The 22330-nt window shown below is 45.1% G+C and overlaps 1 protein-coding gene across 6 annotated transcripts in view; it reads right to left on the reverse strand.

Moving 5' to 3' along the window:
- The window catches only part of LIMS1 (LIM zinc finger domain containing 1), a 79555-nt gene extending 58445 nt beyond the window's left edge, over positions 1 to 21110 (reverse strand). For 2 of the 6 annotated variants that reach the window (XM_065059952.1, XM_065059940.1), the window contains exon 1: positions 20955 to 21110. In XM_065059952.1, the coding sequence (XP_064916024.1) occupies positions 20955 to 20986 (32 nt within the window). In that variant the 5' untranslated portion in view covers positions 20987 to 21110. Of the gene's footprint in view, positions 1 to 18939; positions 19380 to 19773; positions 19983 to 20662; positions 20749 to 20954 lie in introns of those variants that run through there. The other 4 variants (XM_065060020.1, XM_065060021.1, XM_065060012.1 and 1 more) reach the window with 4 other exon arrangements.
- Between the last annotated feature and the right edge of the window lie 1220 nt (positions 21111 to 22330).

Consider the following 22330-nt stretch of genomic DNA (forward strand, 5'->3'; position numbering starts at 1 on the left):
TTAAAAGTAATTTTTAAAGTCTCTCTGGACACACACCCTTCATCAAAGAATGTGAAGAAGGAACATTCACAGAGATCTCAGAAGAGATCTAAATATGGGTTGCATAGGAAGTGTGCTATGCATATAATGACCATGTTCGGATAAAGAATTACTGTCACGATGTACCCTTAACAAGCAGTTAAAAACTGAGGTCAGTACTAAGCTGCAGTGTTTTTTTGGCACTTCATTTGTGGTTCCTCTGACAACAGGCATTCCCTATTTCTACTTCCATTTACTGCTATAAAAATAGCAAATCATTAAGTTCAGTAATTCATCAAGTATTCAGCATATAATTAAATATAAATATGAATATTAACATCAGCTGTGAGGTAAGGTACAGGTCAATTTTATTTGTGTGGAAAGCAGGGCAAATGTAGAAGAATAAGGGCAGTACAAGAACTCAGAATTATATGCTTATTTTTTCCCTTAATTCTCTTATGGTAAGTTACACATTCATAATAATGATAGGAATAGATAAGAAAAACATAAGCTCTAGAAGGAGATGTGCTTTAACTTGGAAGTTCTATAAACACTCAAAACCTATGAAGAACTCATTAGAAAATACTGCTGCCACACATGTTGAAAAAAATCTGATATATTTCTTTCAGAGTAGCCATCACCACCCTAATTTAGACACAAGATTTAGCAGAAGAAATCAAAATCCCCAGATGTTGTGCCTAACAAAAAGTAAACACTAATTTTGTGTACTAGATATTCCAATAACAGAAAGAAGTTACTACCAAAATTTTCTTTTGTGCTTTCTAAGTAACAGAGAGCTGCAAGGATGCCAAGTTATTTTGAGCACAGCCCATAAAAGAATTCGTTCAGGACATAAAAAAAAGTGCCAGACCCAAGAATCGTTACCACCATTTTTAGATCATGGCAACGCCAGTAACATACAGTTATCAAGCTTGATGTGCAAAAAGAGTGCCAAATAAAATTTTTAAAAGTTACTGTGCTTGTCTAGCAGACACTTTTTCTGGTAGCTCTGCTCTGCTACTGAAAAATGAGGCATCGGTCCAAAGTAAAGAGTAAGCACAGGGGGAAAAAAAATAAAGGTCTTTGAATAATACTAAAAAAAGAAATTTCCACTAGTTCTTTAGACAGAAAGAAAAAGAGGAAGAAAAGCATTTCCATCCGAAACCACACATGGAAAAACAATTTGGGTTCCAGTAACTTAAGGGGACAAAAAAAAATGCAGAGGAAGTTTTTATGCAGAGGAAGTTTTTATTCAAAAAAAGGCAACGTAACACAAAACCATGTTTGGCAGCGCGGAGCTCAGCTCAGCTGTGGGAGTCTGCCTCCCCACAGCATCCCCCATGGGCCCCCGTCCCCATCTCACCCTGGGTACCGCTCTGTCACTGCAGGGGGGTGACTGCTCTGCTGTGCTGCCACCTGTGAGCTGAGGCAATCGGGAGAAAAGCAGAGGCTTTCTGTCATCTTTCGTTCCCATATAACTGCAAACATAAAAACTGTGAAGAGATGGTCGGCCAGATTGCAGCCCATGAAACCTGCTGCTTAATGCTGGCATCTGCGACAACTGCGGATTTAATAGACATTTTTGGCTACTTTTTGTTAATGTAAGAGCTTCAAAATACACTGGGCATTGACAGAAATGTGAAAAGACACTTTCCATCCTACATGCTTAAAATGAAAACAAAGACGGGTCAAAAGGAGAATTCAGTGAAAAACGTGATACGTACTCTTATTTCAAATCTTCTCTCTCATGCTGGGCCCACGGCTGCTCTTCTGAGCCATTTCAGGTTAGTTAAAATTTCTCACAGTCATTGCAGAGGAAGCAGGTCAGATGGCATTTGCAGGAGCCCGTGCCAGGAGGCTTCTGCCCCCCCACGCAGGAGCAACTGTGGGCACGTTTTCCAGCAGGATCACCCTGAAAAGGGACACCGGCAGGAAGCGGGGACAAAAACAGCCATAAGCAGGGACAGCTGGGGTGGAAAGAGCTGGTGCAGTATGAGAGGACTTCAAATGACTGAGGGTTGGAGGGAGGAGAAGGCAATTACCAGCCACAGCCTCTAACGGGAAACAATGAAGTTTCATCCTGGAAAGCCCAACATCCCACCAAGCCCCAATATGTTCTGGATTTATTAGTGGTTAGCAGTAAATGCTTGAAAATAAAGCACAAGAATTCCAGGAAATGGATTAAAGACAGTAATGCAGCCAGAGTAGATGATATAAATCTGTATTATATAAAATAAATTATGTGAAATGGAAGCGAAACCAAGGGGAGCACGTTCAAAAAGAAGGTTGACGAAATGTATCTGAACTTCTGCTGAAATTAATGGGAATGGCATCAGATGCTCAGCAGTTCCAAAAATGGGACTAGTAACCCAGTGCCTTCTCTTCCTGGAATCATTACAGAAAAGCAGCTTTTAAATTATCCAGACTTAAATTGTCTTAAACTATCCTGCACCTAAAATTTGAAATTAAATCTGATTTCCATGAAATACACCCTCAAAGTTGCCCAGAGTTCCTTTAACTTCTGCTCTCTCCATTTCCTGGCTTTCAGCCTAAAGATGTAACAAGATATTAAAAAAATAAAAAAATAAAAAGAAAGAGACCAGTCCTCAGTTTTAACCACCAGTGCCAGTAACCGTGAAATGGCAATTAGATACTGGAAGTAAGAAGCAAAAGGGAAGAAAGACAAAGAAAAATCTTTCCTTATGGTCACATTGGTCACAGGATTTCACACCAAATTCTTTTCAGCTATGGAGACCTTCATTAATATGTTATTTGTACTTAGATAAAATACAAGAAAAATGTACGGGTTTAATAAAATCTTAAAAAAATGTATAAAGGCTACCATGTCAAATAGCACATGCCTACCCAAAGGGAGGGATGAATGTTACTGTGGGATCATGCTACACTACTGTCACCCTCCCAAAGGGGAGCCACACTTTTGTTGGTTCAGAGCAACATCCTCCACTTGGGGAGCAGGAAGTTGTTTTATCATAGAATCATAGAACGTTAGGGATTGGAAGGGACCTCGAAAGATCATCTAGTCCAATCCCCCTGCCGGAGCAGGAACGCCTAGATGAGGCTACACAGGAGCGTGTCCAGGTGGGTTTTGAATGTCTCCAGAGAAGGAGACTCCACAACCCCCCTGGGCAGCCTGTTCCAGTGCTCTGTTACCCTCACTGAGAAGAAGTTTCTTCTCAAGTTTAAGTGGAACCTCTTATGTTCCAGCTTAAACCCATTACCCCTTGTCCTACCATTGTTTGTCACCGAGAAGAGCCTGGCTCCATCCTTGTGACGCTCACCCTTTACATATTTATAAACATTAATGAGGTCACCCCTCAGTCTCCTCCAAACTAAAGAGACCCAGCTCCCTCAGCCTTTCCTCATAAGGGAGATGCTCCACTCCCTTAATCATCTTTGTTGCCCTACACTGGACTCTCTCCAGCAGTTCCCTGTCCTTCTTGAACTGAGGGGCCCAGAACTGGACACAATATTCCAGGACATAACATTCCTCAGGCAAACATTAATGTATGCTTAGATTGCTCAGGCCAACATTAATGTATGCTTAGATTGCTCAAAGGCACCTTCCCAAAGAGAATAATTGGTCCAATCAACCTATAACTTAGGGTATAAAAACAGAGGGGTTGTAAAACAGACACCCCTAAGTAACAACGGAGACTGTTTTTCCTTCTAAGGCAGGAGGTAGATGCCAGGTCAAGAGCATCTAATTGCTGATGTTATGAGGAGCAAGACATTTGGCAAAGCAAAGGCTTCCTTTCTTTGCTGCTTGTGTTTGTTTGCTTTTAAGTTCTTTTTTTTTTTCCCAAACAACAACAACAAAGCTTGTACACCATTCCTGGCCTTGCTCTCTGGCTTTCTGCAAGCTGCAATCTCCTTGAAACCACAGTTCAGAGACACAGTTTACACACAGCTTCTCAGGCTGGACCAAACATGCTGCAGCAGTGCGATGCTGTGTACCAAGTCACTATTAACTCTCCTATCCAGATCAGATATTTTTTTTTAAATATTGGCAGGTGACCTATCCTAATATAAAACCTACTAACATAAAGTTATCACCAGTGTTCCCACAGCTGGCATAAACTCTGTGCTGTGTGCTCTACTCAATTAAACAGAAATACCATAAGCACCTGTGCCTACCCACATTTGTCCCATTGAGCAGCATCGTACACAGATTTAAGCCCAGCCCTAAGCTACACTTAAATTACACACCATGTGTGCCCTTGCACATCACCAGCAATTTTTTGTTTTTGGGAACTGAGATAGGAATCAGAGCTGCTTATTGCAGAAATTAAAATCTGCCAATACTTCAAACTGAAAAAAAGCATATCTAAAAATGCTGCCCTGTACTCCTATAGCAACTTTTCAGATGTCAAGACCATGCACAACATGCTGTAGCAATTTAAAAGTCTGGATTCCCACCTGCATGACCCACTGGAGAGCATCACTGTTATAAGCTTTCCTCAGAAAAAGATTTAGAAGACAGCTAACTTGTAATATGCATGAAGTTTGGCATTTTAAGGGAATTTTTTTCCAGTTACTGGGAAAACCTCTCAAGCAGACACCACTTTTTCCTGGTTAGTCATCTTCCACTCTTCGGGCATGCTCAGGGAAAGACCAGGTAAGATGTGGCATCCCTTTAGAAGAGCATTGAGGAACTCCTGGATTTACAGCCAATCCTTTGACCAGCAATGCAGGTGAAACAATGACCAGCACGTGGACTTGAAGATGGTCAAGTCACTTCTCAGAAGATCCTTTCCTTCTCTGCTCCCACAGCTAAACCTTGTCCCCCACCACACCTGCAAGGCCAGACCACAAAAGCAGCTCTGTATTGGACCCACCACTGCCCCTTCAGAGGCAGAAGGACCAAGCTGAGAGCAGAGACCAGGGTGGACCAAGGCACTACTTCACCACCCTGCTGCTGCTGAAGACTGCACAGCCACAAAACAAGCCTGGGAGAAGGAAACTTTTCTAAAAATCCTCTTGCAGTGGAGACACCCTCCTCATTTTATGGGCTTTTAGCAATCCTTATAATCAAAGCATTCCCTCTCCAATGCTCTCACCTTTGGGGATGCTACAAAGGGAATATTGCAGAGAGGAAGCAAAAGTAGCACAAGCATCTGTGTAATACCACATTTGGTTGCCGCTGTTGCTGCCAGAGTGGCAAATCTTCTGTTCTAATATTGCCTTGCAACTACTCCCTTCAGAAGTTGGCTTTTCCATATATATTTATAAAGGAGATAGTAACAGGTAGCTCTGAGCAGCCCAAACCGGCGCTCAACATTCAGCAGAAATTACCAGCATAAATTAATTAGGAACACAAACACAACGCAACATACACACAGATTATGGTTTCAGCAGCTTCACAGATAAATCATTACAGTCGTCCAGAATAAAATCTGGTTCACGAGGAAGTGGGGGATGATACTCAACGAACAGAAATCCTGGTTTTGTCATTAAATCCCAATGTGCTGTTCCTAATGTCATTGAAAAGTACTGGTATAATGCCAAGTAATACAAGAAACATTAAGCAAGCAGTACAAATAACCCAGGCACCTTAGGATGTCTAAGTCACTGTGGTTTCTAAGTGTTATTTTCACCTCTTTCCTTCCTTCTTTCTTTGCCTTCTTCAGTACCAAAGTACCCCACCACAGGGGTTCCAGGGCCCTGTTGCTTGTGGAATTCACTGTGATTAAAATCCCTTTGACCAAGGTGATGTATAAATGCCATTTTCTCTGCTGCTGTTGTTTTTACATACATCATTCACCAGCAACTGCTACAAGGCACAACGCCACTCCCTGCTTTCCCTTTCTTTAAGGGGAGTTCCGGCTTTGCCAAAATTGAACTTCTGCTAAAACACCGCCAGTCCATGGAGCAAGCAACCACTCCCCAGACCCGTGTTCACCAGGACCTCACCTCTCCTGGAGGCAGAGTCTGGTTCACAGGTCACCAGAAGCCCTGCAGCCTGTGGTCCCATGTAGCAGTAACCCCACTGTCAACCCAAACCTTGTCTCCCCTTAAGAAATGCAACACGATTGCTGTAAAATTCACTCCCTGGAGCTCATCTGAAGATTACAGAATCATTCTGGTTGGACGAGACCCTCAAGATCGAGTCCAACCATTAACCTAACACTGCCACTAAACCATGTCCCTAAGAACCTCATCTACGCAGCTTTTAAACACCTCCAGGGATGGTGACTCAACCACTTCCCTGGGCAGACTGTTCCAATGCCTGACAACCCTTTCAGTGAAGAAATTTTTACAAATATCCAATCTAAACCTCCCCTGGCACAACTTGAGGCCATTTCCTCTCATCCTGTCACTTGTTTCTTGGAAGAAGAGACCAAGCCCCTCCATGCTACAACCTCCTTTCAGGTGGCTGCAGAGAGCGATAAGGTCTCCCCTCAGCCTCCTTTTCTCCAGGCTGAACAGCCCCAGTTCCCTCAGCCGCTCCTCATCAGACTTGTGCTCCAGACCCCTCACCAGCTTCATTGCCCTCCTCTGAACTCGCTCCAGCACCTCAATGTCTTTCTTCTGGTCAGGATCCACAAAGGCTCCCACGAACAGGCACCTTCTACTTGTTTACCCATTTGTAACCATTTCTTTTGCATCAAAGCCAAAAGAATGTCATGCAGGTCATCAGCCAAGTGGCTACTGGGCTAAAATGTAGTTAAAGTTAAATCAGGTAGCATCATACTGGGTTAATACACAGCTTTTGATACTCTGCTGCGTAAGACTGAAACTGAACTGTCATTTGGGTTCCGACCTTCTGAGCAAGCAGACCTGTGCTGACTCGCTTTTCATAGCCTGCGGGTCTGCACTTTCATTTTCTTTCTCACATTTACATTTGCATGACGGTTTGCCAAACTGTGTAAACTCAGTTACAGCAGTGAAAGGGCGTTGCCAAGATCTGTTGAAAAATGCTGTAAATAAAACTATAGAGTCACATGGCACGACAATCACTTTTTACTTAAATGTGGACCTTTTGTACGAAAAAAAAAGCTGAAACAACCTTAGTTACTGGTTATAAGCAAGACATAAATTTTACAAAATATACTTTACCAGGTGTAAAATCCAACCTACGCCATCTTCTGTTGAAAGCATTTATCTGTGGGCACAGGGATGTGACACTGAGCAGGCATACCATACATATTTATCTAACAAGCAGCTGCTCTTCTTTAAATATGAGAAACGATAGATTAGGAAAATATCTTCCCAAGCTTAACTGTACCATCTGGACAAAACTAACTCAAAACATCAATAGCTTCATCTCGATACTCAAGACGTAGAAGCAAGCTTTCAAAAATGACAGAATTATTTCCCAAATATTAGCAGGTATTTTGTCCTATTTGGCCATCGATGTTCCACTTAACAGACCCTTGAGTCTACACCAAACCCCATTAGACAGAACAACAGAATTTCAATTGGCTTCGAGGGGAATTGGGAAAGATTTGCTGTAATCCATGAGCACCAAATCAGTTAATCACACTAATCATGCTAACCTTTAGCATTTGTGCATTATCAGAAATGCTAAACAACGAGTGATCAAACACGGCTTGAGGTATTTCTGTGTTCCTAAAGACATGCAGAATATTACTTTAAACTGGTGGAGAATTCTCTGTTTATATGGATGCGGTCTTGAGGAATTATCACAAAGTTCTACTAATCTATTTTTATTGAAGTTAATGATACAATCCCTGCAGATTTCAAAGGAATTTGATTCCAAATAAGCTAAAATCACCTTCATTTCTGACAGGTAATCTTTTGAACCTTTATTGTAGAAGCTGGCAAAAAGATAGATTGGGACAACCATTTTTTAAATCAAAACAACTTTTGTTTTTCTTTTTGGGGAGTTTATTATCTCAGTTAAAAAATCAGTTCCTGTCTAAGCTACAAAACTAACATCTGACTGAAAAGCTATTAGCATGACAACAGCAAGTGGGATGTCACAGTAAAACCTTAGGGCTTGTTCACAGATGGTTTTGTACCAGGACAAACTGATATCTGTTACCAGCAAGCACGGCTCAAATCTTCCAGATGTAGGAGTCAGGGAAGACAAAACTGACATTTTTTTAGAGTTAAATATAAAAAAGAAATAAAAAAGGTGATGAGGGAAATGTTCTTAAAACCTGTTCCTCAGGTGTTTTCATATCATTATCAAGCAGCAAAAAAAGAAGTAACCTCCCCATTTTAAAATACCTCTGCAAAAGCTGCTCTATTTAAAAAAATGCTAAACACAGCTGGTGGTCCATCTTTCCCTCTTGACATGGAAATGCAGGAAAACTCTGAATCATACTTCTCCAATTCTGAGAGGTACACACATTTCTTCCCCTGTAGAAGTCATTTCTGTATTCCCTGAAAAAAACTGTGGGGCGATTTAATCTCCTTCCTAGGCTGCTGGTCTCACCTTCCCAAAAGATACAGCCAGAGAGGTGATGCAGGCAGCGACTTTGCAGAGAGAGCTCAAGAGCAGCAAGCAGTAGCACGTTGGCCAGGCAGCCAGAAATGACCTCAGTTTGGCTCTTCAGAACTAATGAATAAGCAAGTAGGTCCTGAGTTCAGCTGCAGTTTCCTCTCTTCCCATCCCTGTATATAAGGGACTAGTGCAATCGGTTCACATAATCATAGAATCACGTAGGCTGGAAAAGACCTTCAGGATCATCGAGTTCAACCATTGACACAACACTGCGAAGTCCACCACTAAGCTATGTCCCCAAGTGTCTCATCTATATCCACACAACCTGGCTTCATGCCTGCATGCTGAGCGACACTGCTGCAGCTTGGACTGACAAAGCATTGAACACGTCCTCTGTAAAAGCACACATTTGTTAGCACAGAAAATGCATATTTACAGAAGCAAAGCAACAGGATACGCCTGAGCTATTAGAAAAATAAATATCCTAGCATGCCACAATAAGATAATAAAAGATGATAAGGTACATGAGAAAGAGAATTCTTCTGGTGTTGAGAGAATAAGAGAGAGGTGACATCCCTACCCACACCCATGTCACTGCACTGGCTGCTGACCACTGCCTTATGTTTGGACGTCCCCAGAGACTGCCACTGCTTCTCTCAACTCCTTCCTTACTTACATGGAGCAAACTTTGCATTTCATTGCATGAAGCCCATTAGGATAAGCCTGGAGGGAAGGTCTGGAGACCACAGCTGTCACTTCTGTTGCTCACCAAGCAGCCCTTTCACACACCTCCCCGAGCTGTGCCCTGCCACCCCATCGGCCTCTCCTCTAGTACAGGCAGCATCATCCTGCCAAGGGGCAGCTGCAGCTTCCCAGCATCCAAGGAGAAAAATGCCAGCAATGACATTTTGTGAAGGCAACAGGCAGAACCGAAGCACTCCTTGCCAAATTGCTTTTGACCCCGTACCATCACCTACTGCAGTTTTAAAATGTCAGCAATTCTTGTTGGTGCATTTCTGGCTTCAGAGCGAAGACTTCAGTAGAAGCATCCTGTGTTTGTTTATATACCTCACCAGGCAATTGCTACTAATATTTTGGAGACAACATCCTATTGCAACTCCTGCTTGTACACAATGAACAAAGTTAAGGAATGATTTATGGCAGAATCACTATAGCAAATAAAAAAAGAATCTACATTTTCTCTTGCCACTCTTTCACCTTCACGTGCTGTAACACAGGTATTTCAAGCACTGGAACAGGCTGCCCAGGGAAACTGGTTGAGTCACGATCCCTGGAGGTGTTTAAAAGACATGTAGATGAGGTTCTCAGGGACATGGTTTAGTGGGATTTGGCAGTGCTAGGTAACGATTGGACTCAGTGATCTTAAAGGTCTTTCCCAACTTAAATGATTCTATGATTTTATCACTTAAGAAAGCCTATAAAGAGAATACAGCAGCGTAGATGCAGTTTAAGCCGTGCGTGAGCCACAGACAAGGAGGGCGAACCCAGGCGCTGTTACTGGAGACATGCGGGTGCCAGCTCCACGCACTTGAGCTCTTGGCTCCGAGAAAAATTTAAACTCGTAACTTGACCTGAGTGAACTCGGGAATTTAACTCAAGTGCTCTGCGTGATTTGGACTATATTGACTTCAGACTAAATAAACTTATCCAATTATTTTTACTTAGATACATTTTGCTGTTTATGAATTTCCAAAGAACAAGTATGTCCTTTCTGTACATTTTTAACGTTCACTTTAAGAAAAGAATATTTGAGACAAATATGAGCTGCTTGTCTTTCCTGACTTCTACTAATATCATAAGGAAAAAAGCAAGTGAAACAAAGTTTTCAGTAAATGCAATTCTGCTAACATCCTTGCAACATTTCCATTCAAGCATTAACAAAACATTCAGTACTTCAATCTGAAATATTAGTAATTGATGGCACACTTTTTTTTTTTGGCTTATTGAACTTCAGATCAACACTAACTTTAAATGAACTTCAGATATTTCCGCAGAATGCAGAACAATATATTTTTATTGTGATGAACTAAGATCTTCCTTCTAACTATTTCAGGTAGACTCTGCCTCTCTCTTGCATCCCCAAGACCAGCTATAAGATAGTATTATTTAAGCCATGAACACACAGTGGATAACTTAGTTTTTCTAAGCTGGACGAAAAAACTTTTGACCTGGAACTAAGGCCCTGCTCATGCTTCACATACTTTCATGAAAAGGGATTCATGATGTGTTGGAAAATCTGGACTCAGCAGTTTTTCATTATAGTCTCCCCTCACTGTAGCAGGGAGAGCTGGTAAATATCTGTAATGCAAACCAAACAAGGAGCATTACTCAACAAGGAAAGAAAAATCCTCTGCTTAACATTAGTACCATCAATGTCCTTCATGCCTACATGAGTGGGACACCTGGAGACAGCTTTCAGTGGCATGATTCCTCCTCTGGCAGGATGGAGCCCTTTTCCCACCAGAAGACCTCAGTGCCATGCTGCCACCACCCAACTCATGCAAGTGATGGCTGCAATGGCCGTGCTGGCTCTGCTGGGCACACAGTGACTCACAACCTGGCATCTTCCCCATCACTTCCCTCTGCAGATTCCAGCGCTTATTTTGATGCATGCATGGAAGTAACACCGCTGCACATTTTAAACTGCGCGTTTTTGGACTTAAAAGAAAAAACAATATGCCAGTTGAACCACTACACAGCTGCTCAGCCACATGTTATCAATATCCATCAGGTAAAAATGACTAAACCAATTTTACCTCAAATGACACAAAATGCTCATTTTGTAATTCTGCCTACCTTGGGAATCTGTCCATGCTGAAACTGCTCTGAAAAGATATCAATATCATGCGACAGCATTAAAATCCTTTAATGTTTCCCTTAAATACGGGTTCACAAAGCTATTTATAAATGAATAAACAGCACAAGGTGAGCAGAAAGCTTTCTCATGAAACCTGAGCAATAACACAATATTACTGCTCCTAGATCCTCTGCCATTTCATCATGTTCTAGTAATTTTCCCAAGATTGATGTCAATGATCCTCTTAACCATACTGTTTGCCCATCTCTGCATGCTAATAATAAAAATATTGATTTTCACTTTTGTGACTCAGATGGAATTCGACACATGAAATCCAAATTATTTCTCGCTAAGCAATAACAAGCACAAAGAGCTTCACTTGCGTCAAAATTAAGCAGTATCTCTAATACATGACACTTAAAATAGCACTTAATTTTCTCTGTAATTTTCAAAATGAAGCCCTGGACCAGCAGGAGATGTAATGCACACTGGGGAATGGAAGGGTCCAAAGAGCAGCGTCTGCTGGGTGGGGTTTACCTCAGATGTGAGCCTACACCAAGGAGCATCCTTGAGAACAGTGCTGGGATCTGAACTGGCCTGGGCACTTCAAACACCCCCCACCACTGAAAACCCTCAGATCCTCTCCACAGGGTCCTGGAGAGGCCAGAGCCACTGTTCCCATTCTGCATGCAATGAAATGTATTCCAGCAGAGAGCTACAAAGATGATTAGGGGCCTAGAGCATCTTTCTTATGAGGAAAGGTTGAGAGAGCTGGGTCTGTTCAGCCTGGAGAAGAGAAGGCTGAGAGAGGACCTTGTCGATGCTTATAAATATCTCAAGGGTGGGTGCCAAGAGGATGGGACCAGACTCTTTTCAGTGGTGGCAACGATAGGAAGAGGAGCAATGGGCACAGACATGTTCCATCTGAATATGAGGAGAAACTTTTATACTCGGAGGGTGCCAGAGCACTGGGACAGGCTGCCCAGAGAGGTTGTGGAGTCTCCTTCTCTGGAGACATTCAAAACCTGCCTGGACACATTCCTGGGCAACCTGCTCTAGGTGAACCTGCTTCAGCAGGTGGTTTGGGCTAGATGATCTCCAGAGGTCACTTCCAACCCCAACCATTCTGTGATTCTGTGAAAAAGAAAATGCAGCTTCAAGTCTGCAACAAAGATTGGATACTCTGACCTCTGGGCTTACACTTGTACATAGGCACCAGCAATGTTTTATCCCTCCTCCCTTGCTTCGAGTGCAAAGCTGTGGTTCAACTCATTCCCTGCCACCCCGGCCATGCTCCAAAGCTAAACCCAGCCTGGTAACCAGCAGCTTTGTGCCACCACTTGAAGACACCCAGAACCCAGCGTGGCATCCAGCGGGGCTGAGCGATGCCATTTCACAGGGGACATGCGGAAAAGGAGAGCCTTTTCTCTTTGAAAAAAAAGAGAGAAATTGTAACTGCTGGAGATTTCAACAGAGTGGGATTTGTCCCAGGGCTACGAGCCCATCCGTTTCCCCGAGAGACTCTCTTGGCTGTATGGGTTTCTTTTATACACTTTTTAAAAGGTGAACCTGAAACATTCTTCAGTGTTTGAATGAGCAAGAAATCAGCCAAAAGAATAAGCCCAACGGTCTTTAGATTATTTCAAACAATTAACAATAAGCTGCTATTCTTTGATGTAATTATAGAAGTCACACTTCTTTGACGCACAATGGCAAATGAGCATGTTGAAGGGCCAAAAAGAGTTAGATTTTTTTTCCGGGAGATAAGTACCTTTCTAAACAACACCTACCCCGAGGATCATATTTATACAACTATTTCAACAAGCTCGACTTTTTCAAGTCCACTGTAATCCACTGATGAGAGAGATCAAAGAAACTAACAGGAAGGCCAGGGTACAATCAAAATATTTGATCAGTGAGAGGTTTCTTATCCGAGCCATAGACTCCAGGGCATTTCAGTGGGAGCTGCAGGAGAAGCTGCCACGAACACCTGGAGGCTGCATGGCCACAGCAGATGGATCCCCTTGGGGGGACATTCCCCTCACGTCCCAGCGGGACACCGCCAGCACTCGCCGTCCCCAGTCTCCCATTATTTTTGGTGTAGCTACATTAAACAACCAAGAGTAGAAATTCAATTTGTTCTCCTAAACCCGACCACCTCCCCCACCAAAGTTAAACATTTGGCCTTCGGTTAAACTAAATAGAGGGGGTTTTTTTCCCCTTTTAAAATGAAGTCTCACGATCCCCGTGTGACCCCGGTGGGAGGACAGAGGGAGGCAACGAGACCCCAATGTGCACTCCGAGCACTGCCAGAGCCCAGAGAGTGTCAGCTGCCTGAAATGGGTGTAACGAGCTTTTAATTACTTCCTTTTCCTTTTTTTTTTTTTTTTTTTTTTTTAAAGAACAAGAAAAGATCTACTGGGATTTTCTGATTTTCCTCCTCACACTTTTTTTTTTGTTTAATATATACTTGTCAAACATTAAACAGTTACATATTTGGATGCAACTCACATTAAACAACCGCTTTGATAGTTTAATTTTTGAAAGAAAAAGCAAATTCTTACTTTCTTTAAAGGTTTTACTTTTACTTGTTTATATATTCTTTAGGTTATCAGCATATTTCCCTAGGCCTTTCTGTCAGCAATACACATATCCTTGTAACTGGAGAAGTATGGGAAACTCTGGAAACATCCAACTGTGTACAAACACTTAAAGCTCAGAAACCCTAATACAAAACAAGTACCTCTCTGAAACAAACATCTCCAGATGTTTTAACATATTTTTATATATAGACAGAGATATATATAAAAGATGTGACTCAGGCACAGAAAGCCAAAAGAATGTTCTCATTTCCTGAGGCTGGCTAACAAAAAGAAAAAAAATGTGAATGAAGGAACAAAGGTTTCTGAAGTCAGCTTTTTCTCAGCAGCTTTAAAATGATCCACTTCCATTCCTTTCTCATATTATCAGAATATTACCTCTCTCTTACAACTTCATATATTTATGAGAGGAAAAAAAACCTTTTGTTTTCTGGGATATTTAAAAGCACTACCACAATGTTGCACTTGAGATGTTCCTGCCCTTCTTTGAGTCCCGGTGAAGCTCACTGACAGCTCCCATCAAAGCCCCTTTTCCCACAGCAGCTGGAGGGAAACCTTGTTCTCCAGTACAAAACAAGGGAACCTCATCCCCCAGCACAGCACTTGAGAAAAACACGCCAGCAGGCACCTGTGCCACGGGTGTCACACAGCTGTGTCTCTATATGGTGGGATTCAGCTTGCGAGACCTCACAGGCACAACTCTCGCTCCATTTTTTTCCCCTCAACAGTACAAGTGGGTATAGACAGCATCCAATTCCTCTGGGACCTGAAAGCAGTGGGTGAAGAAAGCCCCTGGGCGCCTTCAGATCATGGAGTCCTGTCGTGCCAATGAATGTTAGATAGATTTAAACAAGCATCGATGTGTTGCTGCTCTACATGCCCTTTCTAACTAACCTATGTGTCACAGGGATGGGACACGGGGTCTCCTTCCTCCAAATGCTCTGAGGTGAATTTCTGCAAACTGCTTCTGTGACAGCCATGAAAAAACCACTGCCGGGGAGCTTTCCATCCAGGCAAGGCTGCAGGAGCAGATGACAAGCTGCATAAAGAACGCACGCAAGTGTGCTTTGAAATCCATCTTCCACGCACAACCTGCAGACAGGCGATGCCTCTTTTGGTGCAACGCAGCACAGACGTGCCCCTTCCTGACACCACAGCAAGCGCCAGCCCCAATCCAGACCATCAAACACTGCTCACTCCTTTAGATCTCCAGCACCTCCTCATGGGACCCCACCTTTAACACTGTTCTCTGAGGCCACAGCTAAGAACGCAGGCACAACTCCATGCTTCTGCTGAAATGGGTATTTCCAACTTTCCCATGTCACTTCCCCTTCCCCAACATCACCACCACTCACAAGATCAAGGAATCGATCCAGATTGAGACTAACTCGGCTTTAAATCTATATATCTACCAATATCTTTCGCCATGGGTTTTCAGCTGGGTCAGTTCCCTGGTGCCAGCACAATAGATGCTGGGGGACAGGAGCTTGCAAGTCACCATAGTCAGCTGCAGCACAACTGCATGCTTAATTAAAATGTCTCTGTAATCACCGCCTAGGGGAAGAGCAGCTGCCCTGGCATGGCTCAGGAATGGTCTGCCCCACTTCATGACACTGGCCAGAGCTGGATCTGGGAGATGATCACTGCCAAGTGAATCTCGGTCCACTGACCAGCAGACCCTGGCAAAAAATAAATGACTTAATCCAAAACAAATGTTGGCCTTTCTGCCACAAAACGCAAGTCTGGCCTGCTACCAGTGCAGTTCAGAAGCGCACGGTGTTTATCTGCAAAGCTACAGACCAAAATATGCGCCTACTTATAAACGCTTCCTCACGACAGAGAATTCACCAAAATCAAAGGGTTTTGCGAGCAGAGGCTGCTGTGCTGATTCAGCCCTGAATCCACAGGCGCTGCCTTCCCCGGCAGCACCGGCTGGCAGCCTGTGCCGTCCTGCCTGCCAAGCTGTATTTTTCATTCCCAAATCGGAGGTGGAGATGCTGCGGCTCCAGAAGGCGAAGGGCTGACAGCCGGTCCCTTGCCCCTCTCAGGCAGCAACCAGACTCAGCAGGGATGGCCAAGCCCCCCCCGAGAGTCCTTGCAAAGCATCAAGGGCTCCTTTCCCCCTCCCAGGGCAGATTTGAAACTATTCCTTTGCGTTGCTTTCCTCTCCCCACATCAATCCCACAGCTGTTGCACGTCAGCGTGGGGTCTGGACGGGAGCCACCCTGCCATGTTGCTGCCTCCCAAATATTTGCTGGCGTTACTGCAATGCTTTGCTGTGGTCTTTCCCAGTGCCCCCAACTACACTAAAACAATATATTAATACAGAAAACCCTTATAATTCTGAGCACAGCAGCTTCCCCAGGCTGCTCAGGCCACTCAGGAAACATACATAAAATCAATACATTGTCTTAGTTTCCCAGATTATCCACACCAACTCCTCATCAGATGTAAGCAAAAAATCCCATGGTTTTAACTCTACTGTTCCCACCAATTTAGGTTTTACTCAATTAAAAGCCCATCCACTAGTGTGTTCCCAGTTCTTCAAACTATTTAATGCAAGCAGTGAATGAAATAACCCTAAATACCTTGACTTAGGACTCACCTTCTTATCAAATTCTGTAGAAGTCGCTGGTGGTTTTTTTTTAATTAGTTAAAAAGTTATGGGAAAAAGAGCATGATCAGAGCTGGAATTCAAGGACTTCTTATTTAAAATATAAGGAAAAGCAATTAGTATGAAAAATACAGAGCATAAAACCTCATCCTGGGTGCTGGCCTTCTTGTTACGCTATTTTTCATGCATCCAAGGATACTCCAAACTATGTCATTTTTGCACAGGAATGTGGTTTCAGACTGCAGACAAGAGGTCCACTTGGCCTATGAATAGTTTGTCACTGGGCTCACCATCAGCTTCTGCCTCTTGGACCTCACTGACCATCTCCAGGCACCGAGATAAATTCAAACTGTTTTGCATAAAGGGTTGTTAGGGTACGCAAATCCAGCCAAGGAAATTACAGTATCTTGAGCACTTTTTTTCCCCTTCTATCTGCTTGAAAAACACAAGTAAGCACTTTCATAAAGACTTCGACACTGCAGGAAGGGAAATACCGAAGTAATTGCAAAGGAGTGTCCTAATTTGAAGAAAAGTATTAACCCCAGGGCACAGTCCTCTGCTGTGTTTTCTCTAATTGTCAGATTGAATCAGGACCTTCCCCCATCCCTTTGCCCTTTCTGTCTCAACACCAGCATTCCTGCACAAGCTGCCAGGGTGACGTGCACTGTAACACATCCCTAAAACGACAAGGACAGGAGACCACGTACACGGCTGCTCAATTCATGCTATGGGTAGCTCATACAAGGGGAAGGCTTTAGCCATCAGAATTTGACCGTCGATTTGATTTTTCACCTGCCATCATGGAAAGACCTGATGCAAGTAATTTCCCTGCCAACTATCAAGCTGCTTTTAGCACAGCTAAGAGTTAAAGCCTCCCTGTATTGAAAAGTAATAAGAGATTGCATTATGCTACGGTGTGAAAAACCTTTACGTCAGACTTTGGAGGAGAACAAAACACAGATGAATCAGGATGTCTTACCTAACACACTTAGTACAAAGCCACAATTGCAGAAGCTGAAAAGCCTGCCTTAAGTGCTTCAATAATAAATATTTTATTGCAACTTGAAAAAGAATTTGTTAACTATGCAAAACATCCTCTGTATATTTCAGGCTATTGATGGTTCCCCTGCAGTAATTGCATGGAGCCAGTTCTAAGAAAAAGACCTGTGAGTTACAACTGAGATTTAACTGTAGCATCACGTTTACCTTCTTATTTATGGAGCTCCCTATCAAAGCCAGTAACACCAAGTGCCCAGTTTTGAGCTTCACGGTCTACAGGAGACCAAGAGTTGTAAATACTGTGAGTTTATGCTAGTTTTTCAAATGTAGTTATGCTCTGAATAAAGAACAGCTTGCTTTGTTTGGTATTTTACTGCATGCTGGCCTGTATTTATTGCTACAAAGAAAAACTTAGTTTGAGCTAGGAAACTACAAAAGCTCAAGATAATACAGGTTCTGAACGGCAAGCTCATGTTTTTCTCTGAACTGCATAAAAATAGTTATTCGAACTATAATACATCAGTATGAGCTCAGGACAAGCAGCTGAAAAAGCCACCCACAAAACCCAGCCTGCAATCCCCTCTGCACCCCCTAAAAAAAACCTAGCTCTTAAATGTTGAAACCCAAACTGCTACCCAGCATCACCGCAGCTACAGGGAGAACCACACAACTCTCCCTGCCCAAAACCTTCTTCTCCGGGACAGAACCTGATTTCCCAGCCCGATGCCAAGTGCGATGGCCATGCCCCAGCTAACAGGCGTTCAGGTTACTGTGCCAGCCTGCAGGTTCCTTTCATTGCAAGACAAAAGCTGTGGCAGCAAGTGGAGTTCAAAAAGACTCCATAAAGTGAAGAGGTAAAAAAAAAAGTTGAAAAGAAGAGTTTTTCAAAGGACAATAACGAGCCCTTTGTGCGTACCTGCTGACCAGATGTCTGCTCCTCTTTCATGTACTAAATCTGGAGAGAGACCTCAAGTCATTCTTTCATTTTCCTGTTTTCTTCTCCCAAACTCAGATTACTTTAACTCTCTAAATTACAGCAAAAACTCAAGATCCAAAATCCCTTAGGAGTTTCAGCCTGGGAAAGCTTTTGAGATGACCTTATTTTTGTTGAAAAGTGGTTTTGAATTAAACATTTTCATTTTTAGTATTCTTTTCTCTGAAGAATCAAAACAAGAAAAAATGCACCACTTTTTAAATCTCCTACCCTTGTGTTTTACCAAATGGAAATGTATCTTACACAAACCTTGCCCCTTTGTTTTATTTTGTCCTTAATGGCTGGAATCATCTAAAGAAAACTCCTTTGCCTGGAAGTCCTGCCACCAGCTACCCCAAAGGCACTGACCCCACAGCCTCTCCCCATCGTGCTGCCCTGCCAGGCGACCAGTGCTCCGCTCCCTGCACCGGCCGGCAGCTCCCTCTGCTCCCCACAGCCACACTTGTGCAAGAATCAGCACCTCACCTTCACCTCCTTAACTGCGGCGCCTGGTCCTCGATATGCCAATTCACCCAAAGAACAGGGAGAGGAGAGCTACAGGGGGGACCAGCCAGTTTAGGCAAGGGGTCCCACGTCCAGCCCTTGGTGGGTGAGCATTTCATATTCAAAGCCTGTCAGCAGTGACGGGAGGCCACGTCGACTCTCTCAGCTGTGGGAGGATTTGCTTGGCCAGGAGGCGGCCCGGCTTGTCCCCGCTGCCTGGGGAGGATGCTGGAGCTGCTGCCCGTACCCGGGGATGGGTGCTCCGCCGCTGCCGCTTCCCTGGATGCCGGCCACCCCCTTGCCTGCTGTGGGACGCACCGCCTGCGTTTTGCACTGAAGAAGCTCCCCCCAGACAGCTTTGAGAGAGGTGGGCTCCCACCAGAGTGCTCTGCTACTTCGTCTCAGCAAGTTTGTGCAAGCGTCAGCTCTAGCCTGACTTTGTCCCAAAATTTCTCACCCTGCCAGGGGTGTAGCCTGGTTCATATCCTGGGAAGCGTGTACCAGCAGGGCAGCTGGCCCGCTCCCTGACGACTTCAGCAGAACAGATGCCAAATATGCAATTGCTCTATTTACCCGGAGAGGCAGACTCCACACTGGAGCTGAAGCACCTGTGCAGGGCTGAACAACGCGCAGATCCTCGCAGTCACAAGAGACTGACGCTCACAGCACAAATACTGAGAACTCAGCCACTTTAGGGAATGCAGGAAGGGAGCCTGGCCTGGAAGCACCCATCACCCACCAAGAAAGCAAGTGGCTTTTGAGACAACTAAAATAAAACAGTTACTTTAATACACATGTACATCTGAATCATGTTACCTTTCTTTTTCTCAGCAGCTAGAGCTAAAGCTGGTCAAAGCTGGCGAGATCCTGCCGCGTCCCCTCCCTTGTCCGTGGGCATTGACCCCAGGAGCGGAGCTGGCCCAGCAGCCCACCTTGCTGCACGCCAGCACAGGGTGCCACCGGTAGCTCCAACCGAGCTTGACTTTGCTGCTGCCACAGCTTTTCTCCAAAGGTGTGGTGCAGAGCTGGAGGAATTCACGGTAGAAATCGGGCAGGGAAAGATAAGGCGGTCTTTAGCCAGGCTAAAGTCTGTGTGCCAGCAGCAATCCTGAACCTGCAGCTACAAAATCACTCTTTCCCCTTCCCTGAACCCCAGGTTTCAACGCATTAGAGCAACACTTGCCAAGTGTTTTAATTTGGGATGTTTCTTCCTGAGAAACAGCTACAATGGATGAGGCTTTGAAACACCAGGCCATAAGTAGAACAGCCTGTGCTTTCTGTAACCCATCCCCATTAACCTCTCCCTGGCATACAACTACTCAGTAATTGTGGGATATGCATAAAACTACACAAACCTCACCACTTAAAGACCCGAGGTTATTTAGCGCCACACTTTTACAACAATAACCCCCCTCAGGAAAGGATGTGTTCCAATGCACAGAGCACTAAACCGTGCACACGCTCCATTCAACATGTGTTTTACTTGAGTTTTGTGTATTATTTCTAGTTTGCTGCAGCCAGGACGCACAGACCACTAAGTGAGGGCACAAAGGGAGAAGGGATCACGCCCGTGCCCGGTGCTGCCGGAGGGACGGTGAAAGTTCCCCCGTAACGCGGAAACTTCACGGGGCGAGAAGGCGGCACACCTGCACGGCTGCAACCCCCAGCCCTTTGGCGGGACCCCGTCCCCTATGCCAGTACCCACCCGAGAGACCAACTCAGACCCTCTCGCCCCCGCCGGAGCTCGGGAACGCCGCTCTCGCCGCCCTCCGCCCCGCACGGCGCGGTCCCGTCGCCGCCCGCCCGCCCGCCTCCCAACCGGCGTCGGGCGGAGCAGGGGGAAGCGCCTTTCCCGTGGCACCGGGAGGGGGGGGGTTCAAGCAAACGGGAAGCAACCGGTGACAGCGACCCGGCCGCGCCGAGAGAAAGCGCCGCCCTCAGCAGCCGCCCGCCGCGGGAGGCGGGACGGGGCGGGCGGCCCCCGCGCTTCTTCCTACCTGTTGCAGGTCATCCCCGCCACCCCCAGCATCCCGCCGGCGGCCGCGCTGCTCCGCCGCGCCGCTCCCGCCGAGCGCCCGCCGGTCCCGCCGCCGGGAGGAGCCACGCCGGGCGGCGGTAATGGCGCTGGGGCGGCCGCACCTGCCCGCCGCCGCCGCCAGGGGGCGCGCTCCGCCCGCGCCACCGCCCGCCGCAGGCCCCGCCCCGGGCAGCACCACCCCCGGCCCGCCGGCAGCGCTCGGCCGGCTGTCCCGGCTGTGTAGGGCGCCGCTCGGCCCCTCCTCATCATCACCCGCGCCCCGTTAAGGAAGAAAAGTGCCCGGCAGGTGTTGGAGGGCCGGGCCCCACCGCCCGCCCCGGTGACCCCGCAACGGGCCGGGGGATGTTAAACCAGCGCCAAGTCCACGGAATCAGGGTATTTGCACCGTTTGTCAGGAAACGCACCTGGCTGGGGGAGCGGTGGCGGTCAGCGAGCCCTGCAGAGTCACAAATAGATTCGGGAGGCGTCTCTTGCTGGGTTTTCTTTTTTTGTTGTTGGTTTTTTTTTTTTTCCTTTTTCTTTTTTCTTTTTTTTTTGTCTTTCCAGAACAGAAAATTGCTGTCAAAACAATTGCAAGCAAAGCATTTTTACTATTCCTCACATGTGGTTGCGTAATATGGTATTGTTTCTAGCAAGAGAGCCATCGCCTCACCCTGAGGTGCCAAACATGTCCAGGTGAGTATTTGCTGGAGTAGGATTCCAATTTTAATCAACGTATTTAGAAATGTAACGGTATTAATAAAGAATTGCGGGGGAAAAGGCCGGCACCTCACTCAGGTTCAGCAACCTTTTTCAGAAAGTAAATACCAAAAAGTAACTTTCAGCACCACAGCTGCCAAACCTGAAGGCAGAGGCCCTGCCTTACTTGGAGAGAAGCAATCTCAGTCCAAACCACACAAGTTTTAGAGACTTATGAATGAATGGAAGGAGCATTACAAAGAGCGCAGGATTATTAAGAAATCTGTATCACCACCGATGGCCATTCTTAATATCAGAAGAAGGAAGTGCGGTGGTGAAATGAAAAACGCAAATATTTGACTTTCGGGATTAAGGAGATCTCTGCATGGCTCCAAGAAGACAATACATTCAGGGAATACATTAAGACAGGGAAAACCAGTGTAGGCAGGTACAAGTGAGTACACATCAGAGAGCAGTTCAAACTACATGGTCATGGAGTACATCTACTCCAGTATGCGTCAGGGCTAGGAAAAAATGTAAACTCTCAGGAATATAATTCACAAAACGCATTTGACAGATATGCCGCAAGTATGGTTCTGGACAGAACTACGACTGTAAAAACACAGACATCAGACCATTGGCTTTTGGTTCGTTTGT

Source organism: Columba livia, chromosome 1 (genome assembly GCF_036013475.1).
Source record: "Columba livia isolate bColLiv1 breed racing homer chromosome 1, bColLiv1.pat.W.v2, whole genome shotgun sequence".
NCBI classification, from domain to species: Eukaryota; Metazoa; Chordata; class Aves; order Columbiformes; family Columbidae; genus Columba; species Columba livia.